The sequence below is a fragment of the Echinops telfairi genome, unplaced genomic scaffold (assembly GCF_000313985.2).
Source record: "Echinops telfairi isolate 266 unplaced genomic scaffold, ASM31398v2 ScPeMD7_6;HRSCAF=24_1, whole genome shotgun sequence".
Taxonomy (NCBI): Eukaryota; Metazoa; Chordata; class Mammalia; order Afrosoricida; family Tenrecidae; genus Echinops; species Echinops telfairi.
The window spans coordinates 13289380-13304890 of NW_022103903.1; the positions used below are offsets into that span (position 1 = coordinate 13289380).

Consider the following 15511-nt stretch of genomic DNA (forward strand, 5'->3'; position numbering starts at 1 on the left):
GAAAGTTTCGTGTGGGATGATTGCCTGTGAATTATGTAGTTTTTTCATCCCCAAGGTACCAACCTGTATTATTTTTTTAAGTTCATACTCCTCTAGAAACAGTTCAGTAAAAATAGAATCGTTTCTATTTGTAAGTGTATTATGTCTTCTTTCTCCATTGTTCTTCAAAGTACACTTCTATTAAGTTTTACTAGAAATATTACAGGCTAAGAATAAAATAGTACCTCCCTATTAAACACCAGTACAACAAATTTGCATTCTACACACCGGGTCATTATTTTAAGGTATATCATTAACTTACTAAAAAAATATTTCCTTGTAACAGTGCCAATTTTTCTTTTTACCAGTTTCTTCATGTTTCTTTATCTTTACTAAGCATTCCAATAACTCTCTACATAAGTTTTCTTACCATAATAATGTAGCACCACATTATAGTTGGTCTACAAGTTAACCAACTATACAGTAACCCAGTCAGCCATTAAATTCTTCCTCTTAATAAGATGAAAGAATAAGAATTATCTTAGTGCTCTATATAATTTTAAGGAAATAAGTTAAAATTTTGGATTCTGGACTACAGGACAGTTCACTAGTAATTACTACTTTAGTTTATTTCAGGGATTCAAATAATACTTCTAGGTGCAGTCATGGCTATTGAATCAAAACCATTTTACTGAAATTTGCAAATTTGTAGAGTCTTGGAAAAATAACCAGCATGGGAAAAATTATGTCAACACTATGAGAAACTTAATCTCTCGCTTCAAAAAAAAGGGGTGGGGGACAGAGGATGTATTGCATAAAAACCAAATCTCTTGTCTGACAAAGTATGAAAAAGAGCAAGTTCTTGTTCAAAGATGGGGGCCAGCTGTACGACTTTGAATGTGTGTAGTTCTCCACGTCCCTAGCAATAATCCAATCTCTTCCATCAGCCCCTGCCCCTTGGAAGGATTTTGAAAACTGCTATATCTCCTTTGAATCTCCCATATCATGGCTTTGACACAATGTCCTGGTTTTGCAGCTTTGACCAGAAGTAAACTTTTTAAAAATTGGCCTGTCCTCCTGATTCACCAACCTTTTTTTTTTTTTTGACAATGGACAAGCCACTTTGTAATTTCTGGTACATTATATGATGATTCCAAGGGTTTAATTTCCAAGCTCTTAAGGTGGATTTTTTTTCCATGTAACTTTTATGCTGCATTATTTTGGATCAAAAAATTGAAAAAGAAAGAGAGGGAATCAAATAAATCAAGATGATATTATAGTACATATTACAATGACATGTAATTTTATTTTTTAAATAATTGAGGATATCGATAAATTTTTAAAATTAGTGATTAAACAAAGAGCTCCTTGATGACTGAACACTAACTAAAGGGAATGTAATCCATAGCATTGCTTGGCATTAGTGTCACAGACTGTATCACAGTCGATGAAGAAGTATGGGTAAATTATCTTTTAACGCATGAAACAAAATGGTTCTAGTAAACCTTTTAGATATTATTTATATCATGGAGTGTCTATGCTTTTTACCTTTGCAGTTCGTTTTATTATTATGTCTTAACATAATTTATTAGAGAATAGGAAATGTGTTAAATATTTATCAATAGGTAATAAAATATTAATGAGCACTATCTAAATGTAACCGGGGTACAGCTGGTGCATTGGATTGGAGCTGTGCCCTGTAGCCAGCATCAGAGACGTGTCTTAAAGGAGCAGAACCAATGACCTAGCAGCGGCATGCTCGGAGCCATCAGGAAAGGCTCCTTTAACAATTGCCTCTATTCGTGGAAGTGGGAGCGACAGTCCAACGGGGCCCTGCAGCTGACTCAGAGACCTCTGAAAAATTCAAAGGATTCTAAGGTTTTGTCAGTGCAGAAACAGTAAAAATTGGGGCAGACCTTCAAAACAACCAGCAATGCTTTCATGAACAAGTTAATAAAATCTTTATCCTAAATATCCCTTTGAAATAAATGATTTTCTCTCCGGTTTTTAAAGGAGCAATGTTTTGCATGGCAATTTTCAAAACTTCTTTAAGAATGCATTTTAATCAACAGGAAAAGGAAATGAACTTCATGGTGACATGGAATTGAAGGCAGGGTCTCCATGGGCTTAACAAGATAGTGTTCCCAGACTAAGCTGCTTTAAAATGCTTTGGAAGCATATATGAAAAGTTACTTTACTCTTGGGTGTGCTTCACAGACTATTTGGGAGAATCTCCCCCTTCCCTTGTTTTTAATACAATAAAAACATCGACTGAAAAGTCAGTGGGTCGACAAGGTGAGTACTCGCTGCTATTGAGTCAAGGCTGAGTCAACTAGTGACACCCCCGCCCCCCCCTCCCCCCACCCCGTGGGTTTACAAGACTGCAAATATTTACTAGAGTAGAAAACCCACTCTTTCTTCCATGAAATGGCTGTTGGTTTTGAACTGCTGACCATGGGGATCACAGACCATCTCATAACCGTTACACCTCTAGGGTTCTTACTTGAGTATTAGTGATTGGATATTGAATAGATTTTTCTATGTACTTATTATGGAAATTGAGATAGTTAAAAGTTTATTGTACCAACCTAGCCAGTAAACACATGTGTGGTTAATTGAAGGACAGAGAGCTAAATGGCTTGGTGAGCCTCGCCTTTTTAGTTCTGGGGTCTCTTGCTTTGTGATGGTCAGACCAGGGTGCAGCTGCCTTAGCCAGTTCCCTGCTTTAGTTGGCAAGGCTCACTTTCTGCAAGACATTCCCAAGGAGAAGCCACATGGACCTGCCCCGATGCAGCCCTGGGTGCTGGAGCAGCCGGTGTGGAGACCCCTGCCAGTGCTGATATGCTCACGCACTCACTGATTCGGCTTTTCTCCTGCAGTCTGCATCATTGCATGTGTTTTGTGAGATGGAGGAGGACTTTGTGGATTGGTGTCGGACATATGGGCTAATGTTCGACTTGTGGGCTTGGGCAGCAGTGGGTTGGGATGTTTTCTTGATGTGCACTTACTTATAAAACTCTCTCTTATACATATGGGTTTCTGTAGATTTGTTTCTTTAATGCACCCAGACTAGCACAGAAATTACAAAAAACTAAATCTCACCAAATACAACATTTTTGCCATTTACTTATAACATCATTATATGTTTGTAAACATTGTAGATGTTTATAAATCTTTGACTAAAATATAATCCAAATAACCTATCATTAGGTTAAAATCGACCTCAGAGCAGTAAACACAGCTGGGAAAGTGAGACCAAGGGGATAATAAAACAACAAAACTAATGAATAAGTGAAGAGTAGATATTAAAGTTAATGATGCTAATTTATATTAAATTATATTAATATAGGCAAATATGAATACGAAAATGAGATTACTTTTCCACCTGCCTTTCTCTTTCAGAAATATTAAGGAATCATTCCCAGGCCATTAAAGAAATTATGCTACAGTTTGAAAGATTTGGTAAAGGAATCTAGACTCCTAGAAATAAGTAGATTGGAAATGTATTGTAATAGATGTACATTTGGATTTATTCTTTCCACTGTCACAATGCAAAGTTAATGAAAGACATGTTTATGAGAAGAGGAAAAATGGTATATTTTTATGAACAGGAATAATTTAAATAAGTAAAATGCAAAAGACGGCTTGTTGTGATCATGGAAATGCCAAATTAACAAATATGGAACATCTACTACTAGCTGTGTGGGGAATGTATACATATAAAATGTATAAATGTATAAAATCCAAATAATACTTGATTCGAAAAATGTGTAGAGGGGAAATAGGTCTTTTAACAATGAAAGTAATTCAATAGTTAATGTAGCTAAAATGTCTGGAGATTTTGTTTGTGTTTTGTTTATATTTTGTTGCTTTATGTTAAAGTGAAATGCCTAAATCATGGAGTGAGATTTTATTTTCTTTGGTCGTCAGATATGTACAAAAGGAAGCATCTTGTTAGCATGCATGTTTCTTTTCAATGGAAAGATTTTAAGTAGGAAATCAGTTAAATATATTTAATCTTGAGTTGGAAATGAAGGTGACCCTATATTATCTGATCCAGACAGATGTTTGGTTGTTTAAATTTATATTCCATGTTTTTGAAACACACAGTAAAATATAACAAATATCAAGTTACAAACTAATAAGATACTTCAAAATGTGTCTAAAAAGTGTTATGTGCATAGAAGCTGCAATCATTGTATTCTTAATAAATGTATTATTTAACAACAAAACAAAAAAAAACCCAAGACATGGTTGTTATTTTCCTAATATTAATATTTCTGTACTTGAGAATTTTTTGTCATATGTCAAGAGCTAGTATAATAAGACCTAAGTCTTATCTATTTTACAAGGCTCTGAGTATTATTACCCCCTCTGGATATCATGGGCTCACTCCTTATGCATGGTAGTGTGCAGTTGTCTTCCAGAGTGGTGTGTGAAAATGTTATCCATGAGCTGAAGAATCTGGCATTAATAACTTCACCACATTTTAACAAATAGGTAGTCCTGATATTTTGTTCTTCTTTAGTATATCAAATATATTCCATTGCTTACATTATAGTAGCAGATTGAAACCATCGCTCACTTGCCACTAGTCTATGGACAGCAGAAAATCTCAGCTCATTTGCTGTGGTCTTATGCATACCACGGCTACAATTCAGCTGCTGGGGGTTGTTATGGGGCTAGATTAATACTGAGGAACCTTTGAAATAGGAAAAGTGGTTTCTTTCCAACGATTGGACCAGTGATAGATTATACTTGCTTGTTCCTTTCCTTTTTTGCTCTTCTTCCACATCCCCCAACTCCATTAATCTGCTTCCTCTGAACCACCCCCGCACCCCTTCCCCATTCTCCCATTACAGCTCCATCGCCTGTCATGACAATTAAGAAGGACCAGACATCCAGAAACAGCATCTCTTTATCCTGGCAGGAACCTGAACATCCTAATGGGATCATATTGGACTATGAGGTCAAATACTATGAAAAGGTAAGGAGATGCTGTTAAGGTGTTTTATATGGAAAGAACTACCCGTGTTCTCACAAAGAAACCAGTGACACAGTAAATGGTAGAACTCCGTTTTAAACACTGATGACATGAACAAAGTACAAGGTAAAAAACGATGTAAGAATTGCCTTTTTGAAAACTTTCCATTCTACAATTCCATTATTTAGCATAGACGTGACTTTTCAATTATAAACCAGCTTAATATACTAAAACAAACGACACCGAGGTTTTTCCCTATCAAATCCCCTAATTGCTAGACTCTTGGGGTGGTTCCTTAACCTGCAGTTCATTGCCGCTAGTCTCATTTCCAGACCCTCTTGTTCACATGCATTTTGTTCAAAGGAGTTAGGAATAGTGCACTAATCATCAAACACTGCATTATTGATCTGAGTATCTCTTCAAGGATATTAAAAGGTAGTGGTGGTGGGCCAGTTTGTTGCACATTATTACGTTTTGATACAGTAATGTAGTTGTAAAAACTATGTACGTGGTTTTACTCTTATTCTTTTAAATAATTAGACTTGAACCAGTAGTGGTCTGTCACTTACATATGAAGCTCATTTATTACTCCTGGTTACACATTATGGTAATATTCATACCTTTTCAACAGAACTGTTTTTTTCTAAATGGTAATATGGCAGAAAACTATATTTGGTTTCTGCTAGGGTTTATAGAGTACTTTAAAGAGAATTAAAAGCAAATTGTGCATTTATGTAGCAGTTTAATATTGAGAAATATTTTTGCATACACAATTTAAAATAGAGCTCTCTGTAATTCCTATGAAATACTTTTTTTACAAATAGGATAACTCAGACTCAGTAACATTTGGTCTCAGTAACATTGGCAGCCTCACTGCCAATCTGTTTTGAATGTTGGTCTCTGTGACTTGGTTTGTAGGAAAATTCTATACCTACTTCCCTATATCTAACAATGGGTTATTAAGGTTCCATCAATTATAGGTATTATTATTTGTATAAATAGTTATAACAAATACATATTACTTTGCATTATATAGTGTTTACTGAAATAAACACATTCCATAACTATGGTGTCCATAATTCTCTGATGTACACTTAGTATGGAAAATTGTAAGGCCTATATAAAATTATAGTCAACTTAAGCTTTATCCTGTTTATCCTTTATGTTTATGCTAAGATAATGGATTATTATATCTACTTTTTTTTAAGTGTGACAAGGTAGATTGGGAAAATTAGCATATCCATGTTAATTGATCATGCAAGAAAATAAAATCAATAATGTTCTTCAGTTTACACTAGGAGGACCCTGGATGGCATACTGGACTATGCCCTGGGTCATTAACCACAGGGTCAGCAATTTGAACCCACCAGCTGCTCCTTGGAAGGAAAATGAGGCTGCCTACTCCCATAAGGACTGAAAGCCTGTGAAACGCAGAGGGGCAAGTCTGCCCTGTCTTCTAGGAGCACTCTGAGTCAGAAACGAGACAAGGGCAGGAAGTCCGTTCGGACTGGACAGCAGAACCAGAAACAGAACACACAATCTTCAGATCTATGGGGCTAATCCCCAAACACAACTGATCAATAAGCACATCATATATTAACACTGAAAAATTCTGAAAATGTACCCAACTCCATCAAACAAGCACAATATATATTGCTATTATATTATAATTGTGATGAATTGTATGAGTCCCAATAACATGATTCAAAAAAAAAAAAAGAATGACAGAAAGAGGTATTTTACTATCTTGTGTTTTCCCTAAGTATTCTAAAATTTGACAACTAAATACATATATTTTGCATAGATATTTATGTTATCATCTACCATTTTAAACATGTATTCCTTATATAAGTATCTATATACATATGTACTTAGATAAACACACACATATACGTAATGTTTAGAAATATTCTAGATTATTTACTAGACTGTAAACTCCACAAGGCCAAGATTTTCTGATTATGCAGTTCACTAATGATCACGAATGGAGTCTGGCTCTGAATCTCTTGGAGTCTCTATGAATGCTCTAGTCCCTATGAAAGCCTAACTTTCTCTGCTCTATTTCAAAGGCACAGATGATTATATCAAAATTGGTCATTCAGTAATTATTTCCAACTTTAAAAGTTAAAAACTAAACAAAAATCAACAATGACAAACCCCTTATACATTCAGAGAGTAAAACAATTCTTTTTGTGGTTTGATTATCCATCACATCCTCAATATTAAAATCTAAAAATAATGGAGAATGAAATTATTTAAGTGGTTCATTGTTTACAGTTTACAACCGGATCGCCTTATGAGGATTTTGTTTTAACATGAATTATTCTTACTTCAAAGCAGGAACAAGAAACAAGTTATACCATTCTGAGAGCAAGAGGTACAAATGTTACCATCAGTAGCCTCAAACCTGACACTACCTATGTATTCCAAATCCGAGCCCGAACAGCAGCTGGATATGGGACCAACAGCCCCAAGTTTGAGTTTGAAACCAGCCCCGACTGTATGTATGACTTTCCTGTCGTGAATGAGGTGGGCGTGGGAGATCGTTCTCAAAAGGGACTGGTGATTAATTCTCATTCTTCCTGAGGTGTAACCAAAGGTGACACGGAAAGCCATAGCCTTCATCACTTAGTAATTTGCACAGCGTTGTGTCCATGTATTTGTGTTTGTGTGGATGTTCATCTGTGCTTTCTCTTGACAATTTGAACTTACCCACGTATCTGGAATTTGTCTGGTTTTCTATTCCCTCCTAAGGAACATTATTTAATATGTTAGCCTACTTCTTGTATCTGTTATTACAGCTATTCCAGGTTCATAGCATGTTCAGTGAACTATAAAAAAGACATTTGCTGATCTGTGAGGATCTTCATTCTGTTTAATCACTGACACACTGAATCTTGTATCACTACAGGGATAAGGATTTTCTAAAATTAGTTTTACCATTTCATTCACATTTACAAATAATTTAAATAGTCTATCCATTTGATGCCAAGTGTGGTTTTTATAAAAATGGCAAACATTTTCCAAGTAGGTCTTTTCTTTTGTGCATAGATATTTTGCATATTTGAAGAATTGTCTTCAAAGATATTATTATCAAAAAGGTAAAATCCTGGTATCGTACTAATATTAAAATGCAAATTTGGAGATGATACTTAATTTATTAATTAGTGAGGAGACCAGTACAATGGTCAACCAGTTCGAATGAAAACTCAAAGAAGATGCACAAATGTATATGCACCAAAGTGGGCATATTTGTATGCCAAATTTTCATTCAGTACTGACAAAAGTTATAAAAACTATACGGATTAATACAATGGACTGAATATTTTGTAGCATTTTTTTGGTCAGACAGGGATGTTGCTTGTATTAAAAAGTTGTTACTTCTATAAGGTAAAGCTATCAAACTACTGAAAGTTTTGAAATAATCATTATCATCTCCATGGCTGAACAATTGTTCAGAAGAGAGCTGCCATATTCATGTACACAAAGTTGTCAAAAAACGCTTGTCTTAAACTTTCTATCATGAAATATGTATCAAGATACCACTGTCAGAGAACATTAGAAGCAAAACTTAGTAAGATGATGTGGATTTCCATGGGAACAAGTTTAAATAAATAAACACGTTAACTGGCACATCAATGATGTGTTTTGAAAGTTAACTATAGTAGTTCTAAGCCTTGGAACCGTTTGTAAGTGGGGCAAAGAAAATTTTACTTCTGAAATGGTTACAGATTTATTCTTTCCAATTTAATAAATGCATATTAAGGTTAACAGCAGCAACAAGAAAATCTAAATTTGATTTGCCAGGACATCTCCTAAATCAGAGGACTGAGAAAGCAAATGTTTATTCTATTTTGTTACAGAAATAAGGCATATTGAGGGTTGGGACAGTCAGAACACCATTAAATAAATGTTTATTATGTTGATACTTGTTTCAAAACCTCAATGTTAGCTTGCATGTTCCAAATCAGCACAGAACCCGAGTTTATCTGATAAGTACATTTTCAAAAATAACAAATTTCACAATGCTCATGTAATTCCAGATTTGCCACAGTTATTGCAGTGTAGTATTTATCCATGAACTTCTCATGAGCCTGAAGTGTCTGAGGTTTTAGAAATATTTCATTTAAAAACTCCAAGGTCTTTGGAGTTTTTTCCATTTAAGTTTTAAACTTGACATGTTTCCATCAGAAGAGGAAATGGGTATAGAAAGAAAAATGCTGGACTTTTTCTACTTCTTGATTCCATTCATAAACCTATCTGTGTTGAGCAGCTTAATATTTTAAAAATCAATTTGCCCATAATGCAGAGCCTAAGAATGATTTCACATTTTAAATATAAACGAGGGAAAAAATAACTGTTTTGCTTAGGGGGTAAAATATAAAAATCAATCCTCACTCTCTTTTGTAAATCAAAGTGTTATATTCATAAAAACAATTGAATTTAGAGTCTTTTGCTAAATACTTGTATTTTTAAAGTTCTAGTTCATACCACAGTAAAGCACAGTGTATTCTAAAATTGACGTTGGAGAACATTTTCTGAATTTGGTTTTAGTAAATATTTTGAGCAAAGTGGAGCACGTATTGTGATAAGTGCTTGAAATATTTTAATATGTAAGTATTTTGCATTCATTATCATCCTCATTTTACAGATGAGGAAACTGAGGCATAGAGAGGTTAAGTAAACTTTCCAAAATCACACAATTGGTAAGTGATGGGTCTGATTCTAGAACCCATGCATTTATGTGACAATCAATAAAGCATTTTCATAAACATCTCATTTGATCATATTCCATAAGCTATCCAGATCCTATTAATTGTTTTCACACATCATCTGCAACTCAGAGTTGAAGTGTTGTTGTTGTTTTTTTTTGTAAGATTGCAGAATGGTTAGTGGTGAGGATCAGTGTAGAATCTATGAGCATTTAGATCCTGATTCAGTGTTTCTATTGTGCATTTAAAAGAGTGAAAATGATGCTAACGTAAACTCTACAGGAAACAGTAAGTCTGGAAAAGAAAGGCCTTGGAGTGAAGGCATCTTCCACTGAATCAAGAGGTAAAAGTTAGCATGTTTAGGAAGAGAAGACAATCACACAGTTTCTGGAACCTTTCAGTGGGAAGAGTCAGAAGTCAGGATTTGTACTTTGTGCTCAAGGAACCAGGCATAATGCATGGTAAATGAGGGCAAGGATTCTAGAGCCAGACTGACATTTATTAGCTGGATGACTTTGGACAAGTCACTTTAACTCTTCATGCCTCAGTTTCCCATCTGGAAATTGGAGGAAAGGATTGTGCCTTAAATACTAGCAGGACTTTTGTATTACTAAACATAGTCAGTAGTTGTAAGATTATCGACACATTAGCTGGTATACTAGGAACTGTGCGTATGTGTGTGTTGGAATATTACTGTTATAGAGAGTGTTCTGGAATGATACATCCTTAGAGTTAGGTGGACTGTAGAGAATTCTTAGTTTCATAACTTCTTTGACAGAAGAAATAGTGAATCTTTCTTCCTCCTGTAATGTTTCCCTTCCTAGTTTCCCCAAACTTTATTATATTAAAACATTGGGGGGAAAAAATCAAGATGATTCAGAACTTGCTGCTATTGATAAATTACTAGCATATAAAATGAAAAGCACAAGTGTTCAATCTACTACTGTGCACACCTGTTGTATGACTTTTAAACACTAGGCTAGTCTATTTTGAAATCCTCCATAGATCGTTATCAGCAGATAAGGTTGCCTCCATTTGGGTTCTCTGGGAAGTAAATGCTGAGATGACACTTAAAAGTAAGAACTTTCTGGAGAGAAACATCTCTGTAGGATAAAGTGGGTGAGTGAATTGTCAGATGCAGCCTGCAAATCTATGAACAGCAAGCAAAAGAGAAGGGCTGGCAGAAGAGTCTCCAACTGCAAGGCAGCTCTGAGTCTCTCAAGCCAGCCCATGAGAGCTCAGAGGGAGATCACTGGAGGAAGGATGGCCTGACTCCAGTGACCCTGCTGTGCTCATTCATTTAAAGGGACTGTGGCCTGGGAGTGAAAATGATGGTGACCCTGAGGGTGCAGCAGCTGGAGACTGTCTGTTCACTGCACTGTTGGCAGCAAGGAGATCTGAACTGGCACCCCCAGAGCTGCCACAATGGTGTAAACAGTAGTTTGCTGGTAGTAAAGAATAAAGTGTTTGCAACAGTTTATGCTTATGCCATTCTACCACACTCTAAGCCCTTTTTAAATGCCTAGGAAACGTGTCACAGACTATCTGTCATATTTATTTCCTTGCATCATTTAACTATTCCTAAAATTCCTTATTTTAGAGAAAACTGTCTCAACTTAGATCTGACCCTGTTAAAGGTGCCATGTTGGCCTCTAGTAAGAGAATAGTATACAGTTAACTGAACTTTCTACTCTAAGAGTCTTTAATATAACAGCAACATATGCAAAAGTATGTGAATATGAAAGAGACTGTTAAAGAAGTTCCATGCATATTAGAAAATCTCTGATTGTTGTACACCAGGCTCATCTCCAGTAAAGAGTTACAGTCTCTGAGAGCCCAAGGGACAGTTCTCTGTCCTACAGCATCACTGTGTGTTGGAACCAACTCCAGGGCAATGAGGTTTGGTTTTTGAGAGATTGTTGTTGTTGTTGTTCAGTGCGACCAACAAGTCAGTTACAACTCATAGCGATCCCATGTACAACAGAACAAAATGCCAACTGGTCTTGGGCCAGCCTCGCCGTTGCCTTTAGGTTCGAGCCTATTGCTGTACCGCAATGTCAGTCCCTCACATCCAGGACCGTCCTTTGTGCTCTCCCTCCCGTTGGCCGCACATGATGTTCTGCTCCAGGGAGTCTTCCCTCCAGAAAATGTGTCCCCAGTGTGTGAGACTAAGTCGTGACACCCTGCTGTCTATTAGAAATCCGCTGGCATCACTTCTTCCAAGATCGATATGCTTCTTCTTTTGGCAGTCTGAAGTCCTTTAACTATTCTTCTCCAGCATCATGATTCAAATCCACCGATTCATCTTCAGTATTCCTTATTCAGTGTCCAACTTTCACACACGTATGAGGCAATGGAAAATATCATGACCTGGGCCAGGTGCACCTTAGTCCTCAAAGTAACAGCCTTGCTTTTCAACACTTTCAAGATGCGTTGTGCAAGCAGATTTACCCAAATGTGCCCATCTTTTGTGCTCTTGACTACTGTTTCCATGAGCATTGATCATGGACACAAGCAAGACAAAATTATTAACAACTTCAATCTTTTTTTCATTTATTCTTATGTTACCCATTGGCCCAGGTATAAGGATTTGGGTCTTCTTTACATTGTGTCATAATCCATACCGAAAGCTGCAATGCTTGAGACGCAACAACAAGTGCCTCAAATTCTCTTCACTTTCCGCAAGCAAGGTTATGCCATCCGCATATCACAGGTTGTTTATAAGCCTTTCGATCCTGATGCTGCATTCTTCTTTATATAATCCTGTGTCCAGAGTAGGATTTTTTATTGAATTTGTCATCAGAAGAGGCCACCATTTTAGAATATAGAACTTTTATATAATCCTGAAAGTAATGAAGAGTCACCCACATGTTTAAGTATGGGGATGACATGATCAAATTCATAGTTTAAAAACACCCGCTCCAAGGTGAACTAGAAGAAACAAAGATGTCTTAGAGGGGTTGCTGACCATTGGAAATAGAATGGTTAGAAGATGGAGAAGTGAAGGTGGCTTCAAATGTGTGTTCTGGAGCCTTGCTACCCAAAATGTGTTGGATGATCCTGAAATCAGGAGGTCAACACCACCTGGAAGAGTCTAAGATAGGTACAGTTTCATCCTCCCAAATCAAGAAATATTTTAAAAAATGTTTAGTAAGATCATCAAGTGGTTTATGAATATTAAATTTTGAGAAGCATTGGGCACTAGAACAATGATCAGAAAAGTGTCCCTATACATAGCCTAGTAATAAATATTTTAGCCTTCACGAGTCTCAGTCTATACTACTTACTTGGCCCTTATAGGGTAAAGACAGCCATACACAGTACATACAAGGATATATGTCTTTGTCTAAATAAAACTGTAGTTATCATCCCTGCAACTGATTTTCATGTGTCACAAAATAGTCTGCTTACTTTTTTCAGTGATTTAAAAAATGTTTAAATAATTCTTAGCTCTTGGGCTATACAAAAACTGGTGATGAGACAATTTGGAAACTCTCTGTCTAGGTCAGCGGTTCTCAACCTGTGGGTCACGACCTCTTTGGGAGTCGAATGACACTTTCACAAGGGTCACCTAAGACCATCAGAAAACACATACATATTTCACAATACATAATTACATATTATTTTGTGATTAATTGCTATGCTTTAGTTATATTTAATTATGTGCAATTTATAAAATTGAAAATACATCCTGCATATCAGATATTTACATTACAATTCATAACAGTAGCAAAATTGCAGTTATGAAGTAGCCTGAACATAATTTTATGGTTGAGGGTCACCGCACATGAGGAACTCTATTAAAGAGTCATAGCATCAGGAAGGTTGAGAACCACTGCTCTGGTGCTGAAGATCTCCTAGTACAGTAGCTTAAGCAGTAGCCTAATCCTAGGGTTAGGGGTTAAGTCATGGGAGAAAGAAGAGTTGTCTGTTCCTATAAAGTTGTAGAGCCTCAGAAACGATAAGAACAGCTCTACTTGATCTTCGAGGATCGCTATGAGTTGGAATCAACTTGATGGCAATAGATTTGTCTAATTGAATGGATGGCTGAAGGGACCATTTAAGAAGTAGGAACAATAGGAGAAGAGAGATTGCTGACTGTGTGTGTTGGAGCAGAAGCGGTACTATTTGTTACCTCTGTTTAAAAGGAGAAATATTGGAAGATAATTTTTAATCCTTTTATTTAAAATGTTTAATTTTATAATATCTAAATATTTAAAAGGATAAGTATTGGATGCTAAATATTATTCATTAGAAAGCTAGAAAAAAGTTTTATTTTGAAAGCGAGTCACTTGTTCTCTGTATCCCATAACTCCTAGATTTCTTCTATTAACTTCTGGATTTTCCAGTGAATTCATTTTCAGATAGGAAAGAGAAAAACAGTTCAGCATATTTCACACAGAAAGCACATGAGTAGTGTTTGATTGGATAATTGAAAGATATTTTTTAATATTACCAACTAAGAAACAATGTGAAACAACATGGTGGGGGATTTTATATATGTATATATATATATATATATATATATATATATATATATATATATATATATATATATATATATACATACATACATATATAGACATACACATGTATGTGTATGTATATGTATGTGTGTGTGTATATATATACATATACATACTATAGGAGGAATATGTGTGTGTATATATATATACGTATGTGTATGTATATGTATGTATGTGTGTATGTGTGTGTATATATATATACATATACATACTATAGGAGGAATTCCTTCCAGTACATCAGGTATTACAACATATGTGAAGTAAAAGCAAAGTAACCATGACTTAATAGGTGAACCTTTCTATGTAGATGTGAGTTGTGATATCTTAATTCTTTCTCTTTTCTCATTTTTTTCCCCTCTGCAACCTCACAGCTTTCTCTATCTCTGGCGAAAATAGCCAAGTGGTTCTGATCGTCATCTCAGCTGCAGTAGCAGTGATTCTCCTCACCGTTGTCATCTATGTCTTAATTGGGAGGTGAGTTCACCGTCTCTTTTGCTATTTCCTTTCATTCTTTCTTGAAAAGTCGCTTCCCCCGCCCCACCCCCCACCATAGATGTTCAAATTTGAAAGTGCGGTCAATTCAGCAAGGAAGAGTGTCCATGCCTTTTTCTAGGTTCTTCTTGATCTTTACCTTGATTTTTCCCCATCCTTAGGACTGGCGTTATTTCCGTCATTAAATCCTACCACCACTCTACAACAAACAGCACGTCTCTTCTTTTGACTCTACCCTTAGCTTTTATTTTCTTTTTCCAATTATCCTTTCACTTTTCAAATGCATGCCACATTTCCCAACACTTTCTCACCCACAATACGTGTCACACTGCACAGCAGTAACCACTCACAATGGGGATTGTACCCTTCATTCATTCTAATGGTCGTTGTTAAAGAAAATGCTATAAACACATTCAAGGCCATTATAAAATCTCACTAGTGGGGTCTGCCCAGTGGGGAAGCAACCCTACATATCTCCTCATTAGGCAGCTTTCCAGAATTCCCAGAGGAGGAGGCTTTCTATAGAGAATTTAGAAAACATGAAGTCATTAAACATTCACTAAAGCATTTAATTATTTGAGGAAAATACTTATTCTTGTGTGCTTTGCATGTCTGAGTATAGACAATGCTTCAATGTATATTTTCCTTAAGTTTTTCTCCCCGCAATTTGCCTGTAGGTTCTGTGGATATAAAAAGTCGAAACATGGTGCCGATGAGAAAAGACTTCACTTTGGGAATGGACATTGTAAGCTCTGAAGTTTTCTTTTACTTTTTCATTTGGCCTGTGTTGGTTGGGTTTTAATGTTTTCGTTTTAGCA

At 35.9% G+C, this 15511-nt stretch overlaps 1 protein-coding gene across 2 annotated transcripts in view; it reads left to right on the top strand.

Moving 5' to 3' along the window:
* EPHA3 (EPH receptor A3) overlaps positions 1-15511 on the top strand; it is a 411930-nt gene that overhangs the window by 327176 nt on the left and 69243 nt on the right. The window contains exons 6-9 of one of the 2 annotated variants that reach the window (XM_004706437.3): positions 4842-4966; positions 7301-7463; positions 14573-14675; positions 15371-15438. In XM_004706437.3, coding sequence (XP_004706494.1) covers positions 4842-4966; positions 7301-7463; positions 14573-14675; positions 15371-15438 — 459 coding nt within the window. The remainder of the gene's footprint in view (positions 1-4841; positions 4967-7300; positions 7464-14572; positions 14676-15370; positions 15439-15511) is intronic. The other variant, XM_013005630.3, reaches the window with a different exon arrangement.